Here is a 26,165-nt window from a genome sequence, read left to right on the forward strand (position 1 = left end):
CTGATGCCTCCTCATCTGGCTCCCCATCCTTCTCATCTGAAGTCTGTTGAGTGACTTCTAGTCGCTTGTGCCAATTAGTGGTTCCCATTTGACACTTGGCATGGGATGGGACCTGCTTCCAGACCAGGCAGCACAGCAGGTTGTGTGATTTCGTCCTTTAATAACTACACATGCAGTGACCTTTCCTAAAGGGGATATAGGCTTTGCAGCTTATTTTGTATCAATCAAAACCTTTCTGGCAGTTGAACCAGTGATCTCTGTGCCGTCAGTGTCACTGCTTCAGCAAGCTATGACTTACAAGCCAGTACAGACCTCAGAGGAAGGGAAGACAGAAAGAGAAGTAATTAAATTTCTGACAGCACAAGACGCTTCTTCAGTCCTCTCCGTTACACCACTAAGGTGCTGGGGACATCAGATCACCTCAATGGCCTGGTCCACGTCCTCTAAGCACAAGTGCTGCTGCTGTCAACTGCAGCCCAGGGAATTGCTCTAGCAAGCCCTGTACAATCTGTTCTGGGGACCTCAGCTTTTCCACAGTACTGTGCACAGAGGGAAATTTCAGGGGAAATGCTTCAGTTTGCAATGTGCTGCCAGAGCTTTTGATCCTCTGCTGCCCCTGCTTTCAATTCTACGCTGCCCCATGCACGGCGTATTCTTCCTCTAAACTGTCCTGCTGGCCATGTTAATGCTTCATATAAAAAGAAACTGGGAGTGTTTTAAAAGCCTTTCACTGCAGCTACACATTAGGCCAGAACAGCCTCATAATAAAGTGCACAATAAGACCTCCTCACAAACTCTAAGCAGCCTTTTGCAACATGCTCTGTGTGGATTACCACACTTGCAGCCACCCAGCCTCAGAATAATTACCACTAAAAATGGGGCGGAAATAAAGTGCTCAACAGTATTCGAATACCAAGTGTTCCCTGCTGGGCAGAGAAAACAGAATCAGTTCAACTTGCACCATATGGAAAATGTTAGTTCCCTGAGTGTAGGCAGCCCTTATGCAACATAGCCCACACCACATTCATTTGTTCTATATCACCTCTCCTGCTGTAAGCCCAGGATAACTATCAATAGCTAACTGCTTCTGCTATGTTAATAAAAGGTGCTAATAAAAGGTACTAAAGGCAACATTTGAAGAACAGGGCAGGCTAAGAAATGGCATAGGCATATGGATAGGCATAGGCAATGGCTGGATGCAGTATCCAGCGGTATGCACATTTCAGATTGCCAGTTACACTCCTGATCATTGCTAACAGCTGATCCACTGAAGGTTTGTGTATTTATATAAGGATTATATAAACTAACCAAACTTCCTCAGCCAGATCTACCCTCAATGACCTCATGAAACATGGGTCACCAGGGTGTGTGGAAGGGAAGTTATGGTGAGTCATAGAACCTGCAGGGTTTATCTATGGCAAAGCAGCACACTGATTAGCCTTCTGTGCCAGGAGTACTGTGGATAGATTTGACCAAAATTCCCTACATAGCTAAACAAGGAAGATCCAGGAAGAGCACAGAGGCTGCTTCAAATGCAATGGCAAAATGAGGAGCCAACTACACTTTCAATGTTATTTTGCAGCCAGAAAGAAACGATGGAAAGCAGTGTGGGAGACTCAATACTAAATACTAAAAAAACACAGGAATTCTGGAGCCCTGCTTCTGTCATTCATAACACTGAGTTCATCACAGAATGGGAAATGGCTCTTTTTTTTTTTTCTTAAAGAAAATAATCTGTCCTTTGTATACACCTCTTTTTTTAATCCCTAATGGTATGATACATGAGCCAACATAAGAGTTATGTCAGGGCATTTTCACAGCTAATTATGAGGCTTTGCATCAGGTTTTTGCTAACTGAGACAGTGATTCTCCTCCTGCACACAGCATTGAGCAATTCTGCACTGCAGCTACACATGCCCCTTCCTCTACTTCCTTCTGCACTCTTAGTTCTCAGATTCAAACAGAAAAGTCTCACAAAACTGCAGCTTTTCTGTGCTGGCTGATGTGCTTGTTGCTCTTCACACAGGTAGAAGGAATTCAGTCTTTGTTAGAAGAGCCTCACATTCACATGCCATCTGACGACTTTTGAATCTTCCCTGCACTGACTTTGTGTAAGTTGCTGTTGGCAACACAGCGTGAAAGTTTTTAATGAAGCAAAACAGGGAGAAAGATTAGTGAAACTGAATTAATGAGAATGAGTGGCATGTTCCACTTTTGGATTATTTTACCTGTAATTTCTTCAAAGACAGCATGAAATCCATCAAAGTTCTTGGATCCATCAGACTGGAAGAGGACATGGAGTGAAGACCCGGTGCTTCGGATGGGAGGCGGCCTCTCATTTCCACAGAATTTCTTAATTATTCGGCTGTCCAAATTGTCCCCATCACGGACCTCCACATAGTCATACTGGCACATGTAGTCAAACTCCAGGCTCAGCATGGAAAATCTTGGGGAACAAGGATACACAGTCAGACTGCATACTCTCACCTGTGCACCCTGACTCTGATTGATTTGGGTGTTTAGTTATGTTAGTGCCTCCCCCGCTTCAGTGAATCAACAAGTCCCTAATCACATGAAGTCCCTTTCACTTCATCTCAGTTTTTGCATCATGATCCTTGGAAGCCAGCTCAACTCTACACAGTTGCTCCATGAGAATATTTAAGTGGCAGAACAGTGAAGCCTAAATTGGATGTCATATAGTCTGATCACATGCATCAGGTCCCTAACCACATTACAATGTTTGTTAGAACTTTCATCTAGGGTCAGACACTGTAGGGGGCATATTTCTGTCCTGGCTGTTTGATAAAATTGTTGTATTTCCCCTAAATAAAGTTCTAAGTACTGAAAGCAACAGTATCAAAGACCAAGGCTCAAAAGCTATTTACATTGTGATGTTCAGAAGTCAGCAATTAGGGGTACAAGGAAAGCTTGGGGATGTAACAGAAATAGGCAAAGGGAATCCGAAATACTACAGCATGTTTTGCATTAGAAAGCAAAATGGTAGTAAATCCCCAATGTCTGGCACTTGCTCTTCTTTTGAGGGCAGAAATAAGGGACAGGAGTTAGTGCAGAAGGGAAATATTTAAAGCCTTTTCCCACAATGTCTGTCTTTCCTAGCTTTGATCCAGCCACTCTACGAGGCTCTTGTTCATTAACAGCAATGTTATATGCTGCTGTTTGAATTCAGTGGGGCACAGAGCCAAAGCATCCCACCAGAATATGAATGAGAAAGAGAGTGAGAAACACCAAGTGCCTCTGGAGAATGAGCAATGGCCAGGGGTGCTGGGCCCAGCCTTGGTACAGCAGATAAGAATGAGAAGATCTGGGCCTGGGAGAGGCCATGCTACTAACTGTTTAGCAGAATATTTTATAAATTAAACTTGTTGTGTACTCAATCTCCGTGACAACTCCTAAAGCTGCAGATGTGTATTTAGGATTAGGCTAAATTACCCACATTGCTTATTCCAGTGTGGGCCTAGTGACTTGCAAAGACTGCATTTTCACACCAAAGAGGTGAGAAAAATTTTGGATCTGCTGCTGGATCTCACAGTCTGAAGAGGCAAGAGAGCACTGGAGCCTATTTCCTGCTCTCCTCTTCTTGGGACTCAGGCCCCCATGTTAAGGAGGCCCTCACGTTATGTGAAATGACCTTTCTTTGATGACTCATGAGCTGACTTAAGAGGCCTCTTCACTCAATCACCTTTGTTCAGGTCATATGGTTGGTTTTAGAGCATCAGCAGTACACTACGTAGAGAGAAATGAACGAGCAGTTGTAGGAAGCTACACCAATGGAGCAGAGCCCCTCATTTTTTAAATCATCTGATGGAATACAGAATAAGAAAAAAATGGCATCTGCTTTTAATATGCACTAGAGAGAGGTTAATTCAACTTAGCTTTGCATAAAATGCATGAGTTGAATTCTAGTTCTGTCAGGTTTGCCAGAGACATCCTCACAGGCATCAGGTTATACACTACATCTTCAAAACATTCTTTCACTGGTGGATCATACCCCAGGGATCTACCCTTATGGAAGTTATAGAGCAATACAAATTAACCCATTCATCCTTGTCACACTTATCAGGCTACAGTCTATCCTGACTCAATCCTAAAAATACCTACCCGTTCTCTGAACTAGTACATTTCTGATTAAAATTAAGTATGTGTGTAAGTACAGAAGGACAGTTTCTGGGATGCCCCCCATGTAATGGAAGCAGTATTATTTATAGATGTAAAGGTAAACTCTGTCTAGCAGTGTGTTCCTGAACAAAGAATATCAAGAGATACTCACATAGAATGAAGGCACAGAATGAAAGAGCCATACACAGAATACTGTTTTTAATTGTTTGCTTTCTCTGCTTTAAAAAATGATGAAAACAGAGTGGAAGATGTGAAAGGCATAGGGGGTTCTGATTTGCATTTTATTTAACTTAGCACAGAAGCAGGTACACTGTACTGATAGCATGGGATCCCATGATTAAGACTCAGAATTGGCAGGTCAGGAAGCCTGCCAAGGCTTTTCAAAACCTCTTGGCTATGTCCCAGCTGACAGGACCCTTTACAGACCATGAGGTCTATTGCTGTTTAAATCACAGGTACAGGCAATGTAATGAACTTCAGTTCCCTCACCTGTGAAACTGTAACTATGTAATAATTTTCTTGGATATTACAAAACTAAGCATGCTAATTTAGTGCTACAGGTCATCAGATACAAAATGGAATGCAAAGTATTGTCTTGATTTGATCAGTGTCTGCAGTGTGAATACATTCACCAACCCCTCTGAGGAAAGCTTCTAGCCAAAGGAAAATATTTAAAACTGCATCTCTGCTGAGGCATTAAAGAAAATGATTGAAAGTTGTGAGCTACAGCTACTTCTACTGTGGTATGATATCCCTGACATGGCTCAGGCTCAGGGAGCCTATACATCACAACCAAAAGAAAAACAAGGCTGGAAAAAAGCAGAGAAAACAAACTACCACCACGGTCTGGGCACCATTTATCAAAACTGCTCTGCTTAGCCAACTCCCAAAGGACTGCGTGGCACAGCTTGAAGCAAGGGAAGATTTATGGGTGCTCCCGAGAGTTTTACTCTTCCTGCCCTATGTAAGCAGAGACAAACCACTTTGTTCCCCTTCTGTATCACACTGTCCCCATCCTTGCCTTCGCAAGCCATCAGAGTGGCAGCAAACAGGATTTGTGCACAAAGAAAATGAAGTTCTTTTGTTAGCAGTTGTCCTGATTCAGCACAATGTTGGCTGTGCATTACAGCTCTAAGCAGAGCACCCACAGAGGGGATACAGCATGGATGACAGACCCAGGAAGAAGACTCTGGTGGCCTGCTTAGTTGTACCTGCCCTTCTGTGTAGGAATGCCCTAAAGGAGAAGCTTTAGGCTAAATGTACCAGTTTTCCACAGTATCTAACTGCTGAAGCACCTCAATGGCCAGCTTTGAGGCGGTCCACCTTGAAAACCTCAGCTGATTCAAAACACACTCCAGGGTTACCTTATGTGAGGTAGATATAGGTTCTCATGTTGTGTTAGCCTGGAGGCTTCCTCCTATGCCTCCTGACTTGCAGGGTAGCAAGGATTAAGTGCAGACATTCAGAACAGTTCCTGATCTTTCCCTAGAAGTGCCATATCATCTGCTGGGATCTTTAGGCACCTAAACATCAAGCTCAGCTCGGGTTGGGCACAGGACTTTAGGCTTCTCCAATGCTACCCAGCTCAGATAAATGTAGTTGCTTTCAAGAGAAGGTTGGTAGCTCAGGCTTCCCTCTTGGTGACTTTCACAGTTGGAATGTTATGTTATGTCACACCAACAAAATGCCTAGTGTTGTGTTTGTTTGACTATAAGAAGGATGGACATGGGAAGAAAGCGAAAGGCACTCTCTGCAGGATGCTACTCATGCTAGTTTTGCATCTTCTGGTAACAGCAAAGGTAAACGGAGTGAACTGTACAGATCCCATGTGACACTAACATCTTCCTAGCATGCATGTGGGTGGCCCTCAGGGTCTAGAATGGAGGTCTGATTTCTCCAAAGACTAAGTACCTCTGTTAGCTTACTTTACAGCACTCCCCATTCCTCTGCCTTAAAAATGGATGATAGTCTCCTTAGTGCAGCTACAGCAAGGACTGCTGTTCGATCTAGTGTCCTTTGTTAAAATAGCTTTTCCTCCCTTTCTTGTACCTTGTGCCTGGTTCCACCTGGCTGTCAACTCTTTACCCAGAGATGGGTGCATTCACTAGTGATGTGCATGCACAGGATCCATGTCCACTCCCACACCCACCCCCATAAAAGTGGAGACAGGGTGACACCTGTAGCTCCTGAAGCACTTTTTAAGCCTTGCAATTGGCAATGCCTTGTTCAGAAATGTAAAAGAATACCAGGTTACCACCTCCCTGAGCTTGTGCTGTGCAAATCATACACCTAGCCAACAACATCTTTTAAAAACAAGGTGGGTACAGCTCATACCTGCTGGGACTGATGCAAAGTTGTGTCATGAGAACACAAAACTCCTCCTCACAGCATTGCTCCCCTGTGTCTCCTACACATTTTTCCAGAGTCAAGAGGCTCCAACACTATCCAGGCAATAACTGCAGCTGCTCATAACTACACAACAGGCTTGCATTTGCAAGTCTGAAAAAAGAGCATTAGTGTGGGAATGTCACAAGCTCTTCTTTTCTAGTCAATTGATTTCTCTTCCTCTTATTAAATATTAAGTCTCTCTTCAAACATATAGGAAGAAATCTGTGTATCTAGCATATTTCTTTTGCCTGGGCTCCAAAGCTGGTGAAATATTGATGTGAAGGCTTTAGCTACTGTTTTTATTATATTAGCTAGTGGGTTTTGAATACAATATCCTGCCAAGCTTCCTGCTGCATGTGTGAGCTCCCTCCTACACTCACGTGAAAACAGTATTAATTACCCCAACTAGGGGTTCTGCACTAGGCGGGATACACAATCAAGAGCTGTGAGCTTGAGTCAGCAGGGATGGGTTAACAGGTCTAAGCATAAGCAGGTCAGAGGAGCGATGACTTGCAGGAGAACCAATCACATCCTCCAGATGTTTCTGCAGCTTTTCTTCACAGAATGTCTTAGTTCAGCCCGGTACACTCTTCAGAAAATATTGGGCGCTTTGATGTCAAGGTCTTGAAGAGACATCTAGAGAGATACACTGTGCCCAATATCTGAGAAACTCCCCTTAGCATCCAGCTGTTCTAAATGGGAATTGAAGGCACAGCATTGATGATTTGTGCAGTGGCTGTGCATCACAAGCTAGACCAGGGGAAAGAGCTGAGGTACCAAACACAAAGTAGTGGCAGTACCTTCATTGCCCCAGAGTTCCCAGCTGTTGGCCCTCATTGACTCTGGGTTATCCACATGCCCCAATGTCCACCTGAAACCAGTGCTAAAAGTCAGTATGACCTACCTTAATTCAATGTTCAATCCAGCTTGAACATGAATAGTCCATTCGCATCGTGCATTCAGTGGGTAACCCTCCAGCAAAATTTGTCCTCTAGAAGCCCGAAGAACCTGCCCACACCCTGGGGAGCAAAAGAAGAAAAAAAATCTGTGTGAGGGACCTTCAAGAGGCATTTGAAGAAAATACATGTAGAAACAACACAGGAATGAGAAGACAGGCTGGCTTAGGAAGATACACACTTTCTTACAAGGCAGTATATAAAATAATGGACAGCCACACAATGGTTATAAAGAGTTATGACTCTGTTAAAGTAATGTCTAGGCTAAGAGCACCCCTAGAAAAGTTTCAGTTGATTGCTTCTCCCTGGTTTGCAACACAGCCCCATGAAGTCATTTCTTACAGCTTTTGCCCCACTCTTGATTAGTCCACCCACCCACCTGACTGACATTGCAGCTCAGAACAGTTTTGATGGATCTTATGTTGACCTGTGTAATCACTGAAGCCAAGGAAGCTGGTGGGAAAGTGCCAAAGGTACAATGAACACTCGAATTAGCTCAAGTGAGCGAAACTGAGAGGAGGAGCTGTTGCACTGAACATCATCATTTCAAGTCCTTCATAAGGAGACTATTGGAGGAAAAACAGCTGATGTATTCCTAGAGGAGACATCTGTTTGTCCTCGGGATTCACCAGATCTTCCTTACACGTTAATGCCACCATGCCAATGGAGACCTATAACCATCACAGCTCCTCCACCAATGACTTGATGTAACACATATATAATATACAGCCCTCATCCCTTCTCTCAGGTTAATTCCTATCCTTCCTTTTCTCTTGTCCCACTCTGCCTGTGTCACTCTTAGCTTTTAACCATACTAATGTACTTCAGTGCCCAGCATCAACAGAATAAGATGAAGTACTCGGGTCATTTGTGCCCAGTCTGAGAAAACCATCAGAGGACAATGACCCAAACAAACAACAGACAAGGTCACACACTGAGGAAGCAATATCTTTTCATGGCTATCCTGCAGCTGTCCCTAGACAGCCGTCCAGGGATAGTTGTCCTAATTCCTCATCTTGGATGCTGAACATTTTTAGCCTAGAGAGTTCTCTCACCTTCAGTCACCTCTCCCTTTCCCCCAGCTATAAAATATGGCTAATGGTATTTTCCTCTGTGGAAGAAGAAAAGTTGTTTAGTGATTTTTCTAGAGCCTTCTGTCATCTGCAAATGCAAGTGCTAGCAAAATGCACAGTTAAGTCATGATGCACCAAACAGAGCTAATTTCTCAGTTTCTACTTTCCTGACTACATCTTTCCGAATGGAGTCGTGCACATGGCTACATTCCCTGGTAAGCCTTCCATTGCATTGCTGGGGGATGAGGCTGTAACCGTAAGCCAGAAATTCCAATTGAGCCTAACAAACAGCATCACCGAACCAGGGGACTCTGGTAGGCTGCACACCACAGATAATGAGGATAAGTAAAAAGACAAATGACCCAAAAGACCTCCACAGCAACTCTCTTGCTTCTTTTTACCTCTTTAGTCCAACAGAAAGCCCTTCTCCTTCCATTTGTTTCCAAAGAGGAACGCTAAACTTTCAACCAGTAACACAGGATTAATGTTTCCTACCGAAATGGTCAGTTTTAACACTTGCCTCAGGGCCCTTCCTTCCTTTGGGAAAAGAAGGTGACAGTGACCTGATTTGGTGAAGTACCAAGCATCTGCGGTTCCCATTGATCTTAGTGTCTGGAAATCAGTCCTGCTGCATCTGGTCTATGGGGAAATGTGAAAACTGCAGGTCAATCACTCCTCTTTCTTCTTAAGAAAGTATTGTTCAAATGAAATAACCTTTGTTCATTTACCCTCGGTTACCCTTAATTAAGCAGGGCCCAAGGAAACAGAAATCCTGCTCAGAAGAGTTCCTCAAAAGTGTTTCATCCTCCTCTGTGGCTCACTTAGTTCTCTCTGTAAAAGGCAAGGATTAATGACTGTGCCCAGCAACCACATTAGGATTCAGTGAGTACAGCAGGATCTGTTGTGGTGCACATGATAATGCTCCTTCCCACAGCAAGAAACAAGTGCTGCCACTGGCTCCTGCCTCAAAAACAACCTGAGACAAAGATGCTAGAAATCTTCAGATGGTTTGACAGGGAGCTTGGACCACCTCAAAGAAAGTTTCCCTTTCATCCCAAAGGGCTTTTGAGTTTCTGATGCCTTTAACAAAGGAAAGCCAAAGAACTGGTGAAAAGAGATACTTGTGTGCATGGCATACTAAATGCACTTTTCTGTTTGCAGTGGTACAGCCTGAACTCTCTGAACACTGGTGCCAAGGAAGTAGGTTTGGCCAGCAAAGCAGGTGGTCCAGAGGCTAAAGACCACCATTCAATGACTGCCTCCAAAAGAATGTTCTCAGATTTGCTACCACTCTTCTCTGCATGAAGCACCTTTGCGATCACATCAGGTCTGTGCTCTTGTATCTCCAGCCCTTCTAGCAGAAGTTAGGCTGACTCCCCAGATGAACAGTTCAATCATCTGTTGATCAAAAGGAGTCTTTTCTCTTCCCATTCTGAATCTGCGGGAAACCTGGAAAGCTCTCAAAAATAATTTACATCCTAAACACAAATGCTGGCAAGTTCTGCCTCATTTACAAAAAAATAATCCACTTTGGCAGAGTGTCAACATCCTTGTTCCGTTCCTGTTCCTGAAAAAAAGGCAGTTTTCAGAGCCACAGTAAGATTTCCTCTAAGGCTTGTTACTAACAGAAAAGAAAACAATTTGGGAGACCCGTGGGTTGACGGAGGGAGAGGTCCTGAGGAGACCTCCGGTAAGAACTCATTATCTGCTGTTTTGAGTGTCTCAGCATTGATATGGGGCTCCTTCAAAGGTCAAGAGGACTGAACAGAGGACAATGAGAGTAGAAACGTTACTGGTATTCAGAAACAAACTGATATGTGAAGGCAGCTGTGCTCGTCATGCCTTGCTGTTACCTGTTGTTTGTTGGTCACCATTATTACGTGCAACACTAATGTTCGCAAAGTCTCTAAAACTACAAGTACTGTTGTTCGTCATGGGGACCACATTCAGACAGCAAGGCTGAGGACAGCTGTTAGACAACACCACTTTCTCCTCTACTTTGATGGTATATGTGTTTTCTAGCAACATGACAATCGGAGGTTGACAAAGGCTGTTGGAGTGCAGGGTACAGAAGAAGGGGTCCTGCAGGGTCGTTTTTCTTCTGGTTTTAGACTCTGATGTGCCTTTTAGGGCATGATAGTCCAATCCAATAAACAGTTCCACTAGGAAATGTCTCAGTACCTAATTAACTCTGTTCAGTGAGGTTTTTTCCTAATAACATTCCTTTGGACTACCCTGTACCGTTTCGCTTTTTACCAAATGATCTGGTGTCCTTTGGCTGGTTTTCAGACATGTCCATGCATCCAGCTACACCAGCAGACAGTACGGCCCCACGGGCCGGCCCATGCTACTTCTTCCTTGCCACAGCCCTCCAGACACATCACCACGTTTGCTGGCAGTTCCCAGAAATTGCTCCCAGGGGCTCACCTTGCCCTTGCAATTGCGGGCAGCCCCTTGACTGGGGACAGCCCCACCGGCACGCCTTGCTGCTCCCCGTGGGGTAACCAGAGCCTGCCCCACAGCTGCCCCCCACACTAGTGTGGTATTAAACAGTCATTACTCGTGCCCGTAGGCTAAATTACAGCTGCGCGCTCCTCGGCACCCCTGGCACTCATCCCCTTGTGCCTACACGCGCGGCCACTTCCCCCCTCGCTGACCGGAGCGGCCCGGGGCGTGGGGCCTTGGGCCGGGCGCCGCGTCCTCCTCCGGGGCCCCCAGGCGCCACCTAGCGCCCGCGCGGCGGTGGTGCCGCGCGACGCCCGTGGGCGGGCCGGGGCGCTTGAGGGAAATGGCGCGGCGGGAGGGCGGAGCGGCGGAGGCTGGACGCCGGAGGGGAGTCCTCGCCGGGCCCGGCCGGGTAGGGCCGTGTCCGGGACGGTTCCTTACGGCGGTCTGGTAGTGAAGGGATGGAGCCGGAGCGTTGGCCCCTCGCCGCTGGGACGCTCGCCCGGTTACGGCGGAGCCCGCCCGAGCCGCTCGCTGCTGGCCGGGGCCGGTGCTCCGCGGCAACGCCTCCCGCGCCCCGCGAGAGGGAGACAAAGCCCGGCGCTCCCTGGGCGGCGGCGGGTCAGCCCGGAGCCCGGCCGGGGGCTGTCCGCCCGCGTCTCCGGTTCCCCTCCGCACGGGTCCGTGCTCTGGGCAACCGCCCTAAAGCGTTCAGGTGTGGGCGGCGGGTGTGAAGTCTGCGGGGAGGTTGCCTTCGGCGCAGGGGCAAGGTAGACGCGGGCCTCGCTGGGCAGGAGGAGGTAAAATCTGGGGAAAAAATTTCTTTAGTTGGGGACGCCTTGCAAGGGCATCTCTGCCAGGAGGAGCCGTGCTTTCCGGCCACTGGGCAACGCTGCTCCGCACAGCCGCCGACCTGGTGTGGGCTGAAGCTTTGTGTGTGGCTTGCGTGCACGACGAGCTTGGGCAGGGCAGGTCCCGCAGGCCGTCCATGTGCTTGCTAGCAGAGGGCACTGACATTTGCAATATAGGGTGAAGTAGACAGGTTACATCCCCCAATTACTGTGGTTGCACTCCCTTGTGTTCCTAGGATTTATTGGCACTCTGCTGCTGGTGAGGTGCCCGAGTCAGGCTGCAAAGTTCCAGATGTGATCCTACGTGCAGGTACCAAAGAGAGATGCCTCCTCCTTCACTGTCCAAAATGTGTTGTGTTAGCACAGCCACTGCTCCAGCAGCACACTGTCATTCAAAGGCTACTTGCTGGCCACCCTCCAGACCCAAAGCCACATAGCTGTGAGCCTGCCAGCCAGCACCCACCATGCTTATAGGCTGCTTTCCGGACATGCAGTCTCTGCATGCCTGAGCCTACTGTCAAGGCCAAAAGTGAGATAGCCATGAGAGCCAGAGCACGGGAGCTTTGGAGTGTGCTGGGATCGTAGCTGTCCCCTGTGCTCCTCGTTAAGAGTGGAAGAGACAATAGTGCTATATGCCCATCCTACCCTGCCTCTGAAGTACCGCAGAACCACACAAAAGAGACCACATCCTCAGTGTCACACTGCTTCCCTCAAAAGAGCAAGTAGTAGGAAAAACACTATTAGACAAAGCTCTGCAAAATTTCAGTGTTGCAAAAATGTCCAATAGACTGCAGTGTGAGGGTGCTTTAAAACACAAGTAGGCAGAGCAGGCTGAAATATACTGTAGGCAACCGATCTACTCAGGCAGAGGGAAGAAGGATTACATGAGCTGATGATTCTTTCTTGTCTCTGCTCTTATAAAAAGTGCCAGGGGAGCTCTGGCATCAATGCAGAGCAAACAGGACTTTAAAGTGCTATCAGAAATCACACCGTAAACTGCAAGAGACTGAGTTTAGCAACTTCCAAAGCATGAAGGTTGAATTAGGCCTTTTGCTGAAACATGTTGATTCCCTGTATTCTGCTGTTTGAAGCAGTGATTTTATTTTGTTTGCTTTCGCCTCCTGAATGGTCATGGGCTGTGTTGGGAAAGCAGGTTCAACTGTTGCTTTAAAATCAGTGACTAAGAGGAGACAAGACTAAGGTGTGTAGAATAACGGACAGAACAGAGTAGTAAAAGCAAACTCTGCTTTCATCCCTTTCAGTGAAATGTGAACAAAGAGGCAGTCAATAAAAATTGAAAGATGGTTGGTGAAAGGCTATACCTTCACCGGTGGGAAATTGGTAAAGGAAATACTAGTCTTAAATTGCATCCAATTAGCTTACGGAATTCATTATTGAAAGATAGCACTGGGACCAACAGCTTAGCAAAATCCAGGAAGCAGGAGCTTTTTGTATGCTGTCAGAACAAAACCTTCAGATATTGCTACCAGAGCCTGCAATACTCCTGGTCCGTCACAGTGCTGTTAGCAGTTGCAAGACACTGTTTTCCAGAGCTGCCTTGGAGTGTGTTGGAGCTGTGCAAAGGAGGGAGGGAGCACTGGGACATCCTCAGGGCTGGTTCTGCAGCCCAGGGGTTGAAGAAGGACAGAGGAGAAGCTCTTTGATACAGCTGTTGCCCTTGCAAAGGTTTATGCTTTGATGAAGGCCTCTGGGGAATCAGTTATGCTGAAGTATGTCCAGGAAATGCAGAGAACAGAAGATTTCCAGAGTCACAGTAGTTAAAGTTTTAAAATAAACCAAAACAAACCAGAAGTTTAGTAGGGTTGTAACCTCCCGTGACTTGGGGCCCGGGCCAATCCCTAGCGGATGAGCACTGGGAGAGGTTTCCCCGCTGTAGATCTGCTTACTGCCTGGTTGTATTTGCCCTCTCCTGCCTGTGGCCTTTGCAGGAGTCACCGTACAGCAATAGCTGGAAAGGCACAGCATGGCTCTGGCTCCATCCCACCACTCCCTGTCCCTGACATGCCTCCCTGCCCATGTAGGACACTTACTCATGCAGTCCCCTCCATACCAGCCAGCTCTGCACTCTGCACAGTACATCCCCTTGATGTAGAAATCATCAAGCGTCCCTCCCCAGGAGCCGTTGCGGCAGGACTTGCAGTTCTCAAAAATGGTGCAGCCTGAAAGGAGAGCCACTGTGTTAGAAGAAAGCCAAGGTGGATTGTCCTGCGGGGAGAGAAGCAGCCTCTCTCTCTTTTCCACAAAAAATGCCAATGACGTTAGTGACTGCTGCGGTGCTGACAGCTTCCCCGCTGTGAACTGTACCCAACCTCCACCCCCAAACCCCAGGCAGCTCAGACTCTGAGGTTTGGAGCCAAATTCCCAGTCTGACTTGCCCAAACCTCTAAATCTCATTGCTCTGACTGTAAATGCCTCTCTCAGGAGTCTGAATGTGGATGCTGGTGCTGCTCAGGCCCAGCCCAAGTGATTCTGATGTTTTCTAACCTGGTCCTGTCTCCTCCTGCTCTCACCTTTCACTTTGCCCTTTCCTCCTTGCTAGCCAGACTTCCAAGTCATCTCTCTTCTTGCTTTGGGGATGCAAATCATCCCAGAGCACCTACAACGCTGATAGTGTGAAGCCAGCTGCAACATCACCCTTTGGCAGCTCCCAAGCCTCCCCAAGATGCCCCGAGAACAACATTGCTGGTAGAAAGTGTTTTTTTTCTGGCAGCAATACCACCTGCTGCGGGGTTGCCTTGCCAAGTGTCTTGCTGCATTCAGGAGAGTGGCAGAGGGAGTTCTTGAGGAGATGTGGGTCAATCCCATGCCCCAGTGAGATGTGCCTGCCCTCGCTGCTCCCCTGCCCACCAGCTACCACTATGTGCTGATGCCTTGGCCAAAGATCTGATGTAAACACAATGTGGCCCTAAACATACCTGGGTGGATTAAGCAGGAGTCGCACTCGTTCTCCTCATTCCTGCAGCAGGGAATGGTGTAGCCCACTCTTTCTTTACGTCCTGGGCAGATGCACTCAATTTGGTCGTATTCACAGCACTCCCGACACATGATATTCCACTCAGCACCCGGGCAGTTTTCATTGATCACTGTGTACTCTGCAAGCGGGGAACAGAGAAGGGGACACACAGAAATAGTCCATTATCTGCTGAGGACTGGAAGGATCTATTATTCAGCGATTTGTCAGATCATGTATGGCATGAGGCTGTCTGAGGTCTTTGGCCCAGGAAATCCCAAGCTACATGGTAACATGCGGTGGAAATGTCAACTCAGTTTGGGTGTCTAAAGAACACATGGGCAGTTTTGCAGTGCCAGCCAGAGGAGGCAAACAGACCAGGGGGAAGGAATATGTTCACTTTAGTCTTTTCCCTGCAAGGCCTTCGCACTTCTGTGGTGAGAAAAATAGTTTAAAAAAATCACAGAGGAAGACGTCCTGTGAGAAACTCTTCTTCAAATCGCAGGACTGATTTACAGCCTCATATATAGTATAGATTATTTAAACTATAATAGCATGTTTAGGTTGTATTTCTGTTTGTGAATTTGCTACTCTTGAAGACTAGGGTGTTCATTATTTTTAAAGGTTCATTTTGTCTGGCATTTCTAATATGGTAACATTATTAATATATTTTTATTATTTAGCATAACCTCATATGATGATATTTAAGCTATGCTGGAAGTGCCCTTTTAGGAAACAACCTCAGACTGTGACTCCAGACTGCCACAGTAAGTGCAGATCCCATCTTTCTCCACCAACATGCTGTCTAAATTCTACAAAGTGAAATCTAATGAGTGCACAGTGCTGTCAGCATGTCTCCTAACCAGCTGACAGACCTGATGACTTTTTTCATGGAGTCTGATGGTAAAAAGAAAGAGAGCATACTACAAAGATGAGGCATGAAGGAAACATAATGAGACTATCTCTTTCTTCTTCCCTGTCTCCTCCCCTTTTTTCTTTTTTTTTCATTGTGGTTAGGTAACATCCTTTTTCCTTTTGTTTCAAACTCTGAGTAACAGGGCTGCTGTGTCATTGCAACAAGCCATACATCTCTAAGGCACAAAACTCCCATCTGTGCCTGTACATTCACTCCCTTCTCACACTGCTGTTTTTTGTTTCTTTGTGCCTCATAACCTAATTACCATGTCTGCTGAAGCTCCCTACCACTGAACCTTGCTGCTCTGTCTCACTTGATTCTCCACAGCCTCATGAAGCCTGGTTCCTGGAAGCTTATCTTTTCCTCTAATGATATTTACTGGCTCCATAAAAATGAAACCACCAAACTGTTTCTTCATTTTTTTCCCTTTGGCTGGGAAATTAAATTCAGCCCTTTGTGCTCCTCAGAACTGACCCTTTCCCTTGTCCTTGGTGTACTGACCAGGGAGAGTCCACCACCACTCTGAGTTTGGAAACCAGGCTGCTGTTTGCACTGAAACCTTTCTATTCCCCCTCCCCACCCCCGTAATCATTCCAAAAAGAAAAAGAAAGCTGCTTCTGTCATTCAATAAGAGTCTGTAATTTTTTTATTTCAATAATAAATTCTTGCATCTAAATAACCTTATTGTTTAGCAGTTATATAGCCTTTGGCCTGTAGATCTCGATATGCTCTACAAAGTCCTTTTTCCAGATGGGAAACTGAAGCACAAGGGAGGTGAAGTGACTTTGCTCAAGGTCCCAGAGAAAAACAATGGCAGAGCCAGGAATTAAACTCATGCCTGGTAATTCCCAGAACAGCAGTCAATCAACTTGGCCAAGTTGGGACTTCTTAACCTATGGCTATTATTCTCTTTTAATGAAGCCATTTATCTATGAACTGTATCTGATTCAGATTCCAGAGCAAATTGATTACACGTGTCTAGTTATCTTATTAGAGCTGACACTCAGTTTGATACATCTCCGCATACATGACTGAAAATAGCTGTTTCTGTGGTGTATGGGGGTGAGGTCTCACTCCTTGTTGAAGGAGGGCTCCCCAAAGTCTGAGTAATAAATAACTACCCAACACTCAGGAGCTTTTGCAAAGGTTCCTTCAAATTGTCGTGTTTCACAACTCAAGCTAGAAATCTAATCTCTCTCAAAATTGCTAAAGCTTATTAATAAAATAGCTATATCCATTTGGGTTGTGTCTGTAAATTGCCCAAGAGAAACTACTATCTGTAAAATGATCCAAATGTTCACAGGCAAAGTTGCACTGGGGTGACTAAGGCATGTCTCCATCCTTGCAGGAATTCAAAACCTGGTGAGATAAAGCTACAAGCAACACAATGTAACTTCCAAGTTAGCACTTCTCTGAGAGAGGGGCTGGACCAGATGACCTCCAGAGGTCTCTTTCAACCTAAATTACTCTATGCTTCCATAAAATATTGCACATGTATTTGTATGTGTGTAGAGAGTGTGTGTGTATATGCTTATGCATATTTATTTTTATATGTAGTTTGTGTACACAACAGGGCCAAAAAACAGATGCCACACTTATTCTTGGTGAATGGAATGGGTGTATTTGTAGCATAAGTTGAGTTTAAGGTAATATTTAGTGTTAAGATGGGAGCAGCAGATCTTGGCCCTTAAAGAAGTGTAAAAATAAATTTGCTGCCACCTAGAAATGCTGTTTTCTCCCTTCTTGCCCTTGTCTCAACTGGGACAATGAAAATAGACTGTCTTTTGATTTACTGACAATTTAATTCCCTTTCAAGTTGTCAGGTACTGCAGTTTGGGCAACATATATAGCCTTGACAAGGAAATTTGTGGATCTGAGATTTTTTAAGTGATCCTCTCTAGGATTTTCTTCACAGAAATCATGAAATCTATTATTCTGAAGTTTTGTAGAAGCTATTCTTGAAAGAAATTTGTGTAAAGACTTTATGCACCTCTTTAATAACAGTAGGATCCCTTTTGTTTTGCATAAGTATCTCCAGGCTACTGAACAAAAGGCAAAAGAAACATTTCCCTCAGAAATTTAGGAGGAGGGAGATGCACATTGCCACTAGCATGTGTAATGAACATTTGTTTGTATTGCTGAGCTCAGCCTGGGCACCAGGGATGAAGAGGCATAACCCCACTCCCTCTTGTGTGTTTGGGGGAATGGTAACGCCTGGCAGCTCCCCACACCACACTTGGCCATTATTACCCCAAAACAGAAGAGAATGAGGCAGAGAAGAGCAGGGCTAGATTTATTGACTGAGTAAAATACTGGAAGCCAGGTCTTGGTCAACTGTGGCAGAGATAATTGTGGGGTGCTTTGTGGGCCTGACTTTGATAATCCTCCAAAGCAGGCAGTCTGGTTTGCAGGCAGTGGCTGCATCTCCCAGTGTCAAACACAGTCTAGAAAGTGGCTTGACCTGATTTTGGGAGAAGCAGGAAGAAGCTGCTTGACAACCCATGCAAAATATTCGGCTGAAAAGAACAAACAAATCTCTTGACAGGCAAATAAACAGTGGATTAATTTATGGGATTTTAATCATGGAAGAAAAGCCCATTAAATCCAGGCACAAACAGCACACATGGAAGCAGCTCAAAACCATGGAAACCAAGCAAGAAATGGCTGTGTTGGGAAGGCACACGAACCTCTGAGGAAGGTGCCGGAGGGAAGACCTGCTCAGCTTGGGAGCCTGGCAGAGCACAATGCAATGTTTCACCCAATGCTTTCAGTCCAGTCTGAGGGACAAGTGAGGTGGGAGATGAGCACTGAGGCATATGCAGGGGGGGCTGGTAATTCTCGTGCGTTTCCAGGTTCAGATGGCAACACATTCGTGCTTTTCAGTGACATCTGCACCTAGTGAGACCGCCTAGTCCCTATAGCACATTTCAGATCCTAAAGGCTATCAGCAATGGATTTGGTAAGATGGCAGTAGAAGGGGATGTTCCCAGTCAATGTCCTCCCTGTTAGCAGCGTCAGTCCAAAGGGCTGAGTTACAGCGACGGCAATTCATCACAGTGATGCTGCTATCTCCCCTGCTCCCTGGTGCTGAGCCAGGACTTTGGAGGAACAAAAGGCTCCACACTTTGGGGAGCCTTCCCTGCTAACATGTGGGCCCTGAGCTTCCTCTGTGAAAACCTGCATGCGGGTGATGGGCCTCAGCAAGGAGAAGATGCAGCAGGACCGTGTGGAGGGGTGGGCTGGCTGATCCTGCTCTGGGCTCCACTGAGCTGGCCGCTAGGAGCCGAGCTGCTGAAAAGCAGATGAAAAGCATCTACAGGGGAGGTGGCACCAAATGAAATGGACAGCCAATTTGCTGAGTAGTTTAATGCTTACTGACTTCCCCTGTCAGTAAGAGGACCTCAGTTTCTCCACAGATCCTCAAGACTACAAAGGCAAAACTTTCAGCCTTTGCTCTTGATTTTGACTCAGCTCACTGTTTGGCTTTTTAAAAGTGGTGCTTGCCTGCCTGCCTCTGTACCATGAACCCACAGGAGCCAGTGAAGGGAAGGAGTGGAAGCAGGTTACTCCTGGTGCTGCAATAGCTTGAAGGGTAAACAGTTTTAATCTGCTAGACTATCAAGCTTCTACTGTCACCCACTTCCTTTACGAAGTTGCAGCAAATCCAGCTCTGATTTGACTTGCCAGGCTCACCCACATCCCTCACTTTCTCTGGCTCAGAATTCCCTTTTTTGCTTCTTATTTTTGCTTCACCTTTTCAAAATGTGCTGACTTCCTTGGCCAAGATGTGCTTGGGCAGCCTGGTGTGCAGCAGAGGAGCTTGAACAGTTAGTGATGTAGTCATCATCTCCCTGACACAAGTGTGTCTGTTTTTCCTATCACCCTCATGGTCTGGGCACACATATGACTCAGCCATCTCTGTCCTCGCTAAACCTCAAATACTATCCTGTTTCAAACTGCAGGATTTTGGAAAATGAGGTGATAAAAAACCACACAAGAAATTCTTTTATTAGTACTTGGGAAGGGTCATGATGGGGGTTTGACAGAAATATTGTTTGAAATTGAGTGGAAATGCAATCTTCCAAAAGTGTAGTTTTTACTGCACCATTCTGAAAAGCCAGAAGTCTCCTTGGAAGATAAGAATACTGGAGATATGTTACTTATTCTTATGCCAGTGAGTTCAGAGAGGCTGCTCAAGTAATAAAAAAATAGCTGCAAGGATAAGACCATCTTAAAGCACTAGTTCTATTCAATACAAGGTCTGCTGGAAAGGATAGTGATGAATCCTGTGGGACATAAAATGAGCCCAGTCAAATCTCTCATTCAAGGGAAAAGCAGAGACCTATCAGGGATGGAAAAAAGTCTGATCATCAAAGCAAGCTATGTCTTAGAGCTCAGGGACAAAGGAAGAACTGCCAAAAGCCAAGCTGAATTTGACCTTGCAAAGGAAATTAAAATAATAGCAAAAGGTTCTTCAGCCATATAAAGAAAAAAGAAATATGGAAAGAGGAAGAGAGACTCCTGTGGGATGGGGATGCAAATGAAAGGTAAGACCGTGGTGGAGAATGTAGTGAGTTATTAGCTTTCATCTTCAGGGAGGTTGTTTATGGGGAACAAGGGCTTGAGGGTGTGGAAACAAATAAAGTGTGATCCACGTATTAGTGAGCTTCTAACCAACTGCAGTTTGCACCTTGGGATATTCAAGTAAACCAACTTCAATTTTGGTTTATCTTACTAGGTCAGGCTTAAAGCTTTGGTGATTCGGGAACAGATTCACAAGCACGTTGCTGCCTCAGGGGTGGGTGAAGCAATTCATCATGGTAAAACTTCAGCTTCAGCACACTTGTCTTTTGCCATGGTGAATTTGTCAGTCATAGATACCTTGCTAGATAGAAAGGGGATTTCTGTTCCAAAGGTCTCGAGAGCTGGGAAAATTATGTGGCTAAGAACTAAGGTGAATTGAAGCAAGCCTGATTACACCAATTAACTGTTGTGTCTTCCACTTCTTTGGAAGAATGACTTTTTTAGGCTGCAGTCACTTTAAGCTGATATAAGCCCGTGCTGCTGATGAGATGGGACACCTTCCTGCTTTATCTCCTTGGCTTCCCATTCCCACTCCCTATCCTTGTACTGGCATTAGCTGCTATGTGGAGGGATCAGAAAACCAGCAGAAAACCAGCAGAAAACCAGTTTTCCATCTCCATCTGTCCTTGGGGGGAAAAAAAGAAAAGTTTATAGCTTAAATGTGCTCTACAGTCCTCCAAAAGAGAGAGCATCTTAGGACCCTGCTGCATATATGTATTTATCAGAACTGAAAGATGGAAGAAAGTGCTTTATAAGAACATCCATATCTTGGTCTGAACTGATGGAACTTCCCATCCTACAAGTCCATTCTGTTATCCTGCAAAGGCAAGCTCTCCTTCCATGCCTCAATTTATCCTTCAGCACATTGGTAAAGCACTACTTAAGCTCAAAGAAGTATTATTTCAAATTGCTTTGAAAAGTGCCATATGAATTTGGTTGACAGCCACCTGAACATGAGCCAGCAGTGTGCTCAGGTGGCCAAGAGGGCCAATGGCATCCTGGCTTGTATCAGAAATAGTGTGGCCAGCAGGACCAGGGAGGTGATAGTGCCCCTGTACTCGGCACTGGTGAGGCCGCACCTCAAATACTGTGTTCAGTTTTGGGCCCCTCACTACAAGAAGGACATTGAGGTGCTGGAGTGTGTCCAAAGAAGGGCAACGAAGGGTCTAGAGAACAAGTCTTACAAGGAGCGGCTGAGGGAGCTGGGGTTGTTTAGTTTGGAGAAGAGGAGGCTGAGGGGAGACCTCATTGCTCTCTACAGCTACCTGAAAGGAGGTTGTAGCGAGGTGGGGGTCAGTCTCTTCTCCCAAGTAACAAGCGATAGGACAAGAGGAAACGGCCTCAAGCTGTGCCAGGGGAAGTTTAGGTTGGATATTAGGAAAAACTTCTTCACTGAAAGGGTAGTCAGGCACTGGAACAGGCTGCCCAGGGCAGTGGTTGAGTCTCCATCCCTGGAGGTATTTAAAAGACAGGTAGACGTGGTGCTTGAGGACATAGTTTAGTGGTGGACTTGGTAGTGCTAGGTTAACGGTTGGACTCGATGACCTTAAGTGTCTTTTCCAACCTTAATGATTCTATGATTCTATAAATTAACAGTGCAATTAACAGAGCAGATACGAACAGATACATCTCTAAAATTAGGGTCCATAGAGGATGACTCTTTCAAAGTGATTATTCAAGCAGTTCATGTTCTACAGATGAGAACTTGCCCCTTTTTATTTGATTGCGTTTTAATTTTTCAGCATGATGCTTAAAAGCATTTACTGCTTTCTGCAGAAGAAATGAGCATTTGAGTTTGAAGGAGCAATTTCTTAAGGCTCTTATTAGGGAAAATTTGGCCATGTAATAATTTTGAAATAAAGCTTTCTCATTTAAAGAAAAAATAGCTCCAACAGAGGTGAAACCTAGTAACAGCTAACATTTTCTTAAGTCTGTCTCATTTTTATTACTGTTTTATCCTTCTCCTTTCTTGCTCAGCGCTGCTGTCATTGCACAGATGCACAAGCTGGGCCCCACCCCATAGGTATCGTGTGTGGATGTTAATATTAACAACAAGAAGAGCTCTGAGCACACAGGAGATCTAGAATTTGTCAGCTGGAAATGAGAAGCATGTTGGGTGAAACTGTGGCTCCACTGTGATGTACAGTAAAACTCTCCATTTGATTTCAGTAAGGCCAAGAGGAATAGACCTTGGAAGGGAAGAAATATTTTCCCTTTAAGAGGCTTTTACTAGGGCTCTTGGAAAACGGTATACCCCAAACCATTAATAATGAAGTAAAGTGCAGGTCTTTATTCTTAACCTCTTTTTGCCCCAGATAACCTATTGTGCAAATTATGCCTGTTTTCCTCTATTAGGAATAGAGCGTTAAGAGAATTAAAGCGATAATGCTGTCTCTAAAAACACTTGCTTCTCTTTACAAATTATTATTCTTTTTAGCAGCTGGGCTAATTAAAAGAGGAGCTAAAATACATCCCTGTTTTAGTTTTACTCAGTGTGCTTGCTTTATGGGTCACAGACCTTTGATGAATAATTAGACCGCTTCTTCTACAAAGTCAGTTAGCATCCTTTCCTGTGCTTTCACACAGCGGGGGGGGGGGGGTGGAAGAAAGGATTTCTATAAAAAAAAATCCAAGCCAGTGGGTGAACACAGGGGAAAATCTACTATGCTAAGCTGAATCTGTCCACTTAATAAATGTGCATTAACTTGACTGTCTTTTTTAAGACCCAAGTGCAGGATTGTGTTGAAAGCAGACTAAACTACTACAGAAAGTATATTCTGTTTAAACATTGAAAACCTGTCTAGTGTAAGTACAACTGTGTTCTGCTGGATGAGACCACCAGTGCCTTAAGGTCTACCTTTTTAAAAATTCAGATCATGTTTCACATAGAAAAAAAGGCTAATGCACATTGTCCTTTGATTCAGGAATTGGGGTCTGCCTAATGTTTTCAAATAGGAGGGTCTCTATTGCAGGTTTCCTGCTGTCATATAGTGTTTAGTAGCTATAAATTCAGAAATAAATAGTCCCAATATTGTTCCTGATAGGCTGTAGGTTTGCTTCATCATGCTTCTGCAGTACTGCCTTTTTTACACATGTAAGCTTCTATTCTTAACTAGGCTATGACAATCAAATCATAAACTCCCAACACTTCTGCTCCAAGGAGAGAAGAATTGTTAGTTCAATAAAAACTTATTTTTGAGGTCTCCATCAGGTCCTTAACAGGATTTCCCATGTGACTTCCAAAGCTTGTATGTCTCTCCACACAGCCTTGTTTTGCTTTCTCTGTGCGAAAAATCAAGTATCTTGATGTAACTGAAAGGAAAGCGAAATAAAAATTGTGCTTCCTATTTGTGAGGTCTAGACTTTGCCCATCTAAGTGCTGTAATGGTGGGTTAATGCAAAAACAGCATTAACACAAATAGCTCTAGGGTTTTCTGTTTCCAGTCTTAACTGAAAACAGGACTGTCAATTCAGTCTTTCTACATGTTAAAGCCTCAGTAATCTCACTACCCCTCAGCCAACGTTGCCTCAGTTGTGATGCCCAACCAGTTGTGTCATTCCCCCCCATTTTCCTCTTTCAATAAACCTGCATGCCCTGCAGCCCCTCCTCTTGCCTGCTCTACCCACTGCTACAGAGAGGACTGACAGGTAGCTCTAGGGTAGGATGCTTGTTCCTATTGGAAACTTCCTGTTCCCTTTCTTCCTACATTTCAGCAGCACTTGTTCCCCAGTGGTAAGCTGTAACGTGCAAAATAGAGCCATACTCCGCGCCTCCCGAGTTGAAACTCTGCTCCTTTCCCCATTTTCTTGTACCAAAGCCTTATATCCCCTCCTTTCCCTTTAGGGACAGGCCAGTTGGGCCACAGGCCCAGAGAGCTGCGTCAAGTGTTCATGCCTCCATCACATTTCAGATCCAGTTCCAGTTTAAACCTCATTCTCCTCTGCATGCATCTTCCCCTTGCCCTCAAAACACCACACAGCTTCCTTTGACGGTATCTTTTTGTCATAGTTGGATTTAAATTACAGGCCATCTGTGCCACTAGCCAGGAAGCATCTAAAGTAACCTGAAGAAGTCTGCCCTAAACCTCCCCCTCCTTAGGTTTCTTGTCTGTAATTATGAGATGGCATTTGTGATCTTATTATCAGCACTGTGGCCTTGTGTCTTCATATGAGAAGGGCTGTGACAGGATAAAATAGCCAGGGTAAGGCTAAAACTCAGAGGTTGCCATATTACCCTTCAGGCCTTGATTTCTTTCTGGGATAGAGGGAGCTTATTCTGGCCAGAAAAATTATACTAGAGTGATCAGGAAGAGATTTTATTTTCTCTGTGCTGTAGGACAAGGAACAGGAACAGGTAATGAATGTAGCACTTTCGAGTTAGTGCCAGCATCAATGAGGTTAGAGAGCCCAGCCTTTGCTAATGGGGTCTGGGGGGCAAAGCCAGACTTCTGCAATAGGGGAGAATATTTTGCAATCTGTGGAGAAGCAGCAGCTGCAGTATTGAAATTCATGACCACATAAGGTGAGAATGTGCTTGTGTTATAAACATGGAGGAGTGGTGCTGGACCTGTCTTGAGTGCTTGCTCGCTGTAACAGTGTGAGACCTGGAACACATTGGCAGTTTACTTTCAGTTAATGTTACCCAGACAGAAACAGTCCACACAGACAGCAGCAAAACCCCTGAGCCTCCATCTCAAATTTTACTCCTTACAGCTCTCCCAGGGTGTGTAGTCCAGCCCTAACCAAGGACTGCAGATGCCCTGAGGCTGCCAGCCCTCTGTCCCTGCTGATAGCTTGTCTCCCTGCCCTATGGCCTCTCTCTACATCCCTGGCCCTGCAGGAAGGAGAGGGGCATCCACGTCCCCAAGGGAGCTCGTGCTGCCACCGCCCCTGTGGTGGTGAGGGCTCCCTCTGGGCTGATGGAGAGCCAAATCCTGGGCACCAGCAGGCTTGCAGGGACTCCTGGGAGCCCCTTGAGGTGGCCTCGGGGTTGAGAGTGAGTAGCCCCAGCTTTTCTCCAAAATAAAAAGCAAGTCTCTTTCCCTTTGTCCATGCTAGGAACCTAAACATGTGAACTGAAGTAACCCATTTGCTAAGATTGAATGCATCTGGATGTGTCTGAGTGCATCTGGCCTCCTCTTCTCTAGACAGAGGCTGAAGGGGGAGGGGAAGAGAGATTGGGAAGGGTTTAGATAGGCAGAAACACACACAAACACATATATGTTTTTAAGGAAATATGAGTCACTTGCCCTTCAAGTTTATTCCAAAAATCAATTCCCAGACCTCCGTGACTCCTGCCCCCAAATCTTGAGGGAGGCCCTGTGCAACTGGGTGTGATAAGTATGGATAAAAAATTGGATACATCTGTGGGGAGGAGGCAAAATGCTATTTTCCAACCTGCCCTGACATGCTAAGGCCACTGCACTTTTGAATCGCTCCCCTGTCTCTGAGTGCCCCTCCCACCTCTGCCAGAGGGGAGCTCCTGGCCCCCTCCTCATCCCGCCAGCTGTGGGCTGGGTAAGTGCCCCCACCGGCTGCTCCACCAGCAGCAGGGCAGGGAAGGCACAGTGAGGAAGGAGAGGGGGTGAGGGGGACGTCTCTGCTCCATGTATCCCCCAGTACCTTCTCGCACTGCTCCTGGCATGTGAGGAGCTGATGTCAGGGGTACTGGCATCCTCCCTCCCAAGCTCACAGCCCCACAGCCCTCATGTCCCATCACCCATCGTTGTCCTTCCTCCTGCCTCCCCTCATCACTGCTGCCGAGGGGGCCCCCAGCAGCCCAGTGCCTGCCCGCTGCTCTTCGGACCGGCTTCTCGCCATGAGAGAGACATGCCGCCCCCGCAG

General features: G+C 45.8%; 1 protein-coding gene across 2 annotated transcripts in view; it reads right to left on the reverse strand.

The window, feature by feature from the left end:
* PAMR1 (peptidase domain containing associated with muscle regeneration 1) overlaps positions 1–26,165 on the reverse strand; it is a 58,365-nt gene that overhangs the window by 30,665 nt on the left and 1,535 nt on the right. For both annotated transcript variants that reach the window (XM_009472846.2, XM_009472847.2), the window contains exons 2-5: positions 14,787–14,963; positions 13,902–14,030; positions 7,430–7,544; positions 2,229–2,446 (exon numbers count right to left, since the gene is read on the reverse strand). In XM_009472846.2, coding sequence (XP_009471121.1) covers positions 2,229–2,446; positions 7,430–7,544; positions 13,902–14,030; positions 14,787–14,963 — 639 coding nt within the window. The remainder of the gene's footprint in view (positions 1–2,228; positions 2,447–7,429; positions 7,545–13,901; positions 14,031–14,786; positions 14,964–26,165) is intronic.

Source organism: Nipponia nippon, unplaced genomic scaffold (assembly GCF_047370975.1).
Source record: "Nipponia nippon isolate SJK-2023a ecotype South Korea unplaced genomic scaffold, ASM4737097v1 scaffold_10, whole genome shotgun sequence".
NCBI lineage: Eukaryota > Metazoa > Chordata > Aves > Pelecaniformes > Threskiornithidae > Nipponia > Nipponia nippon.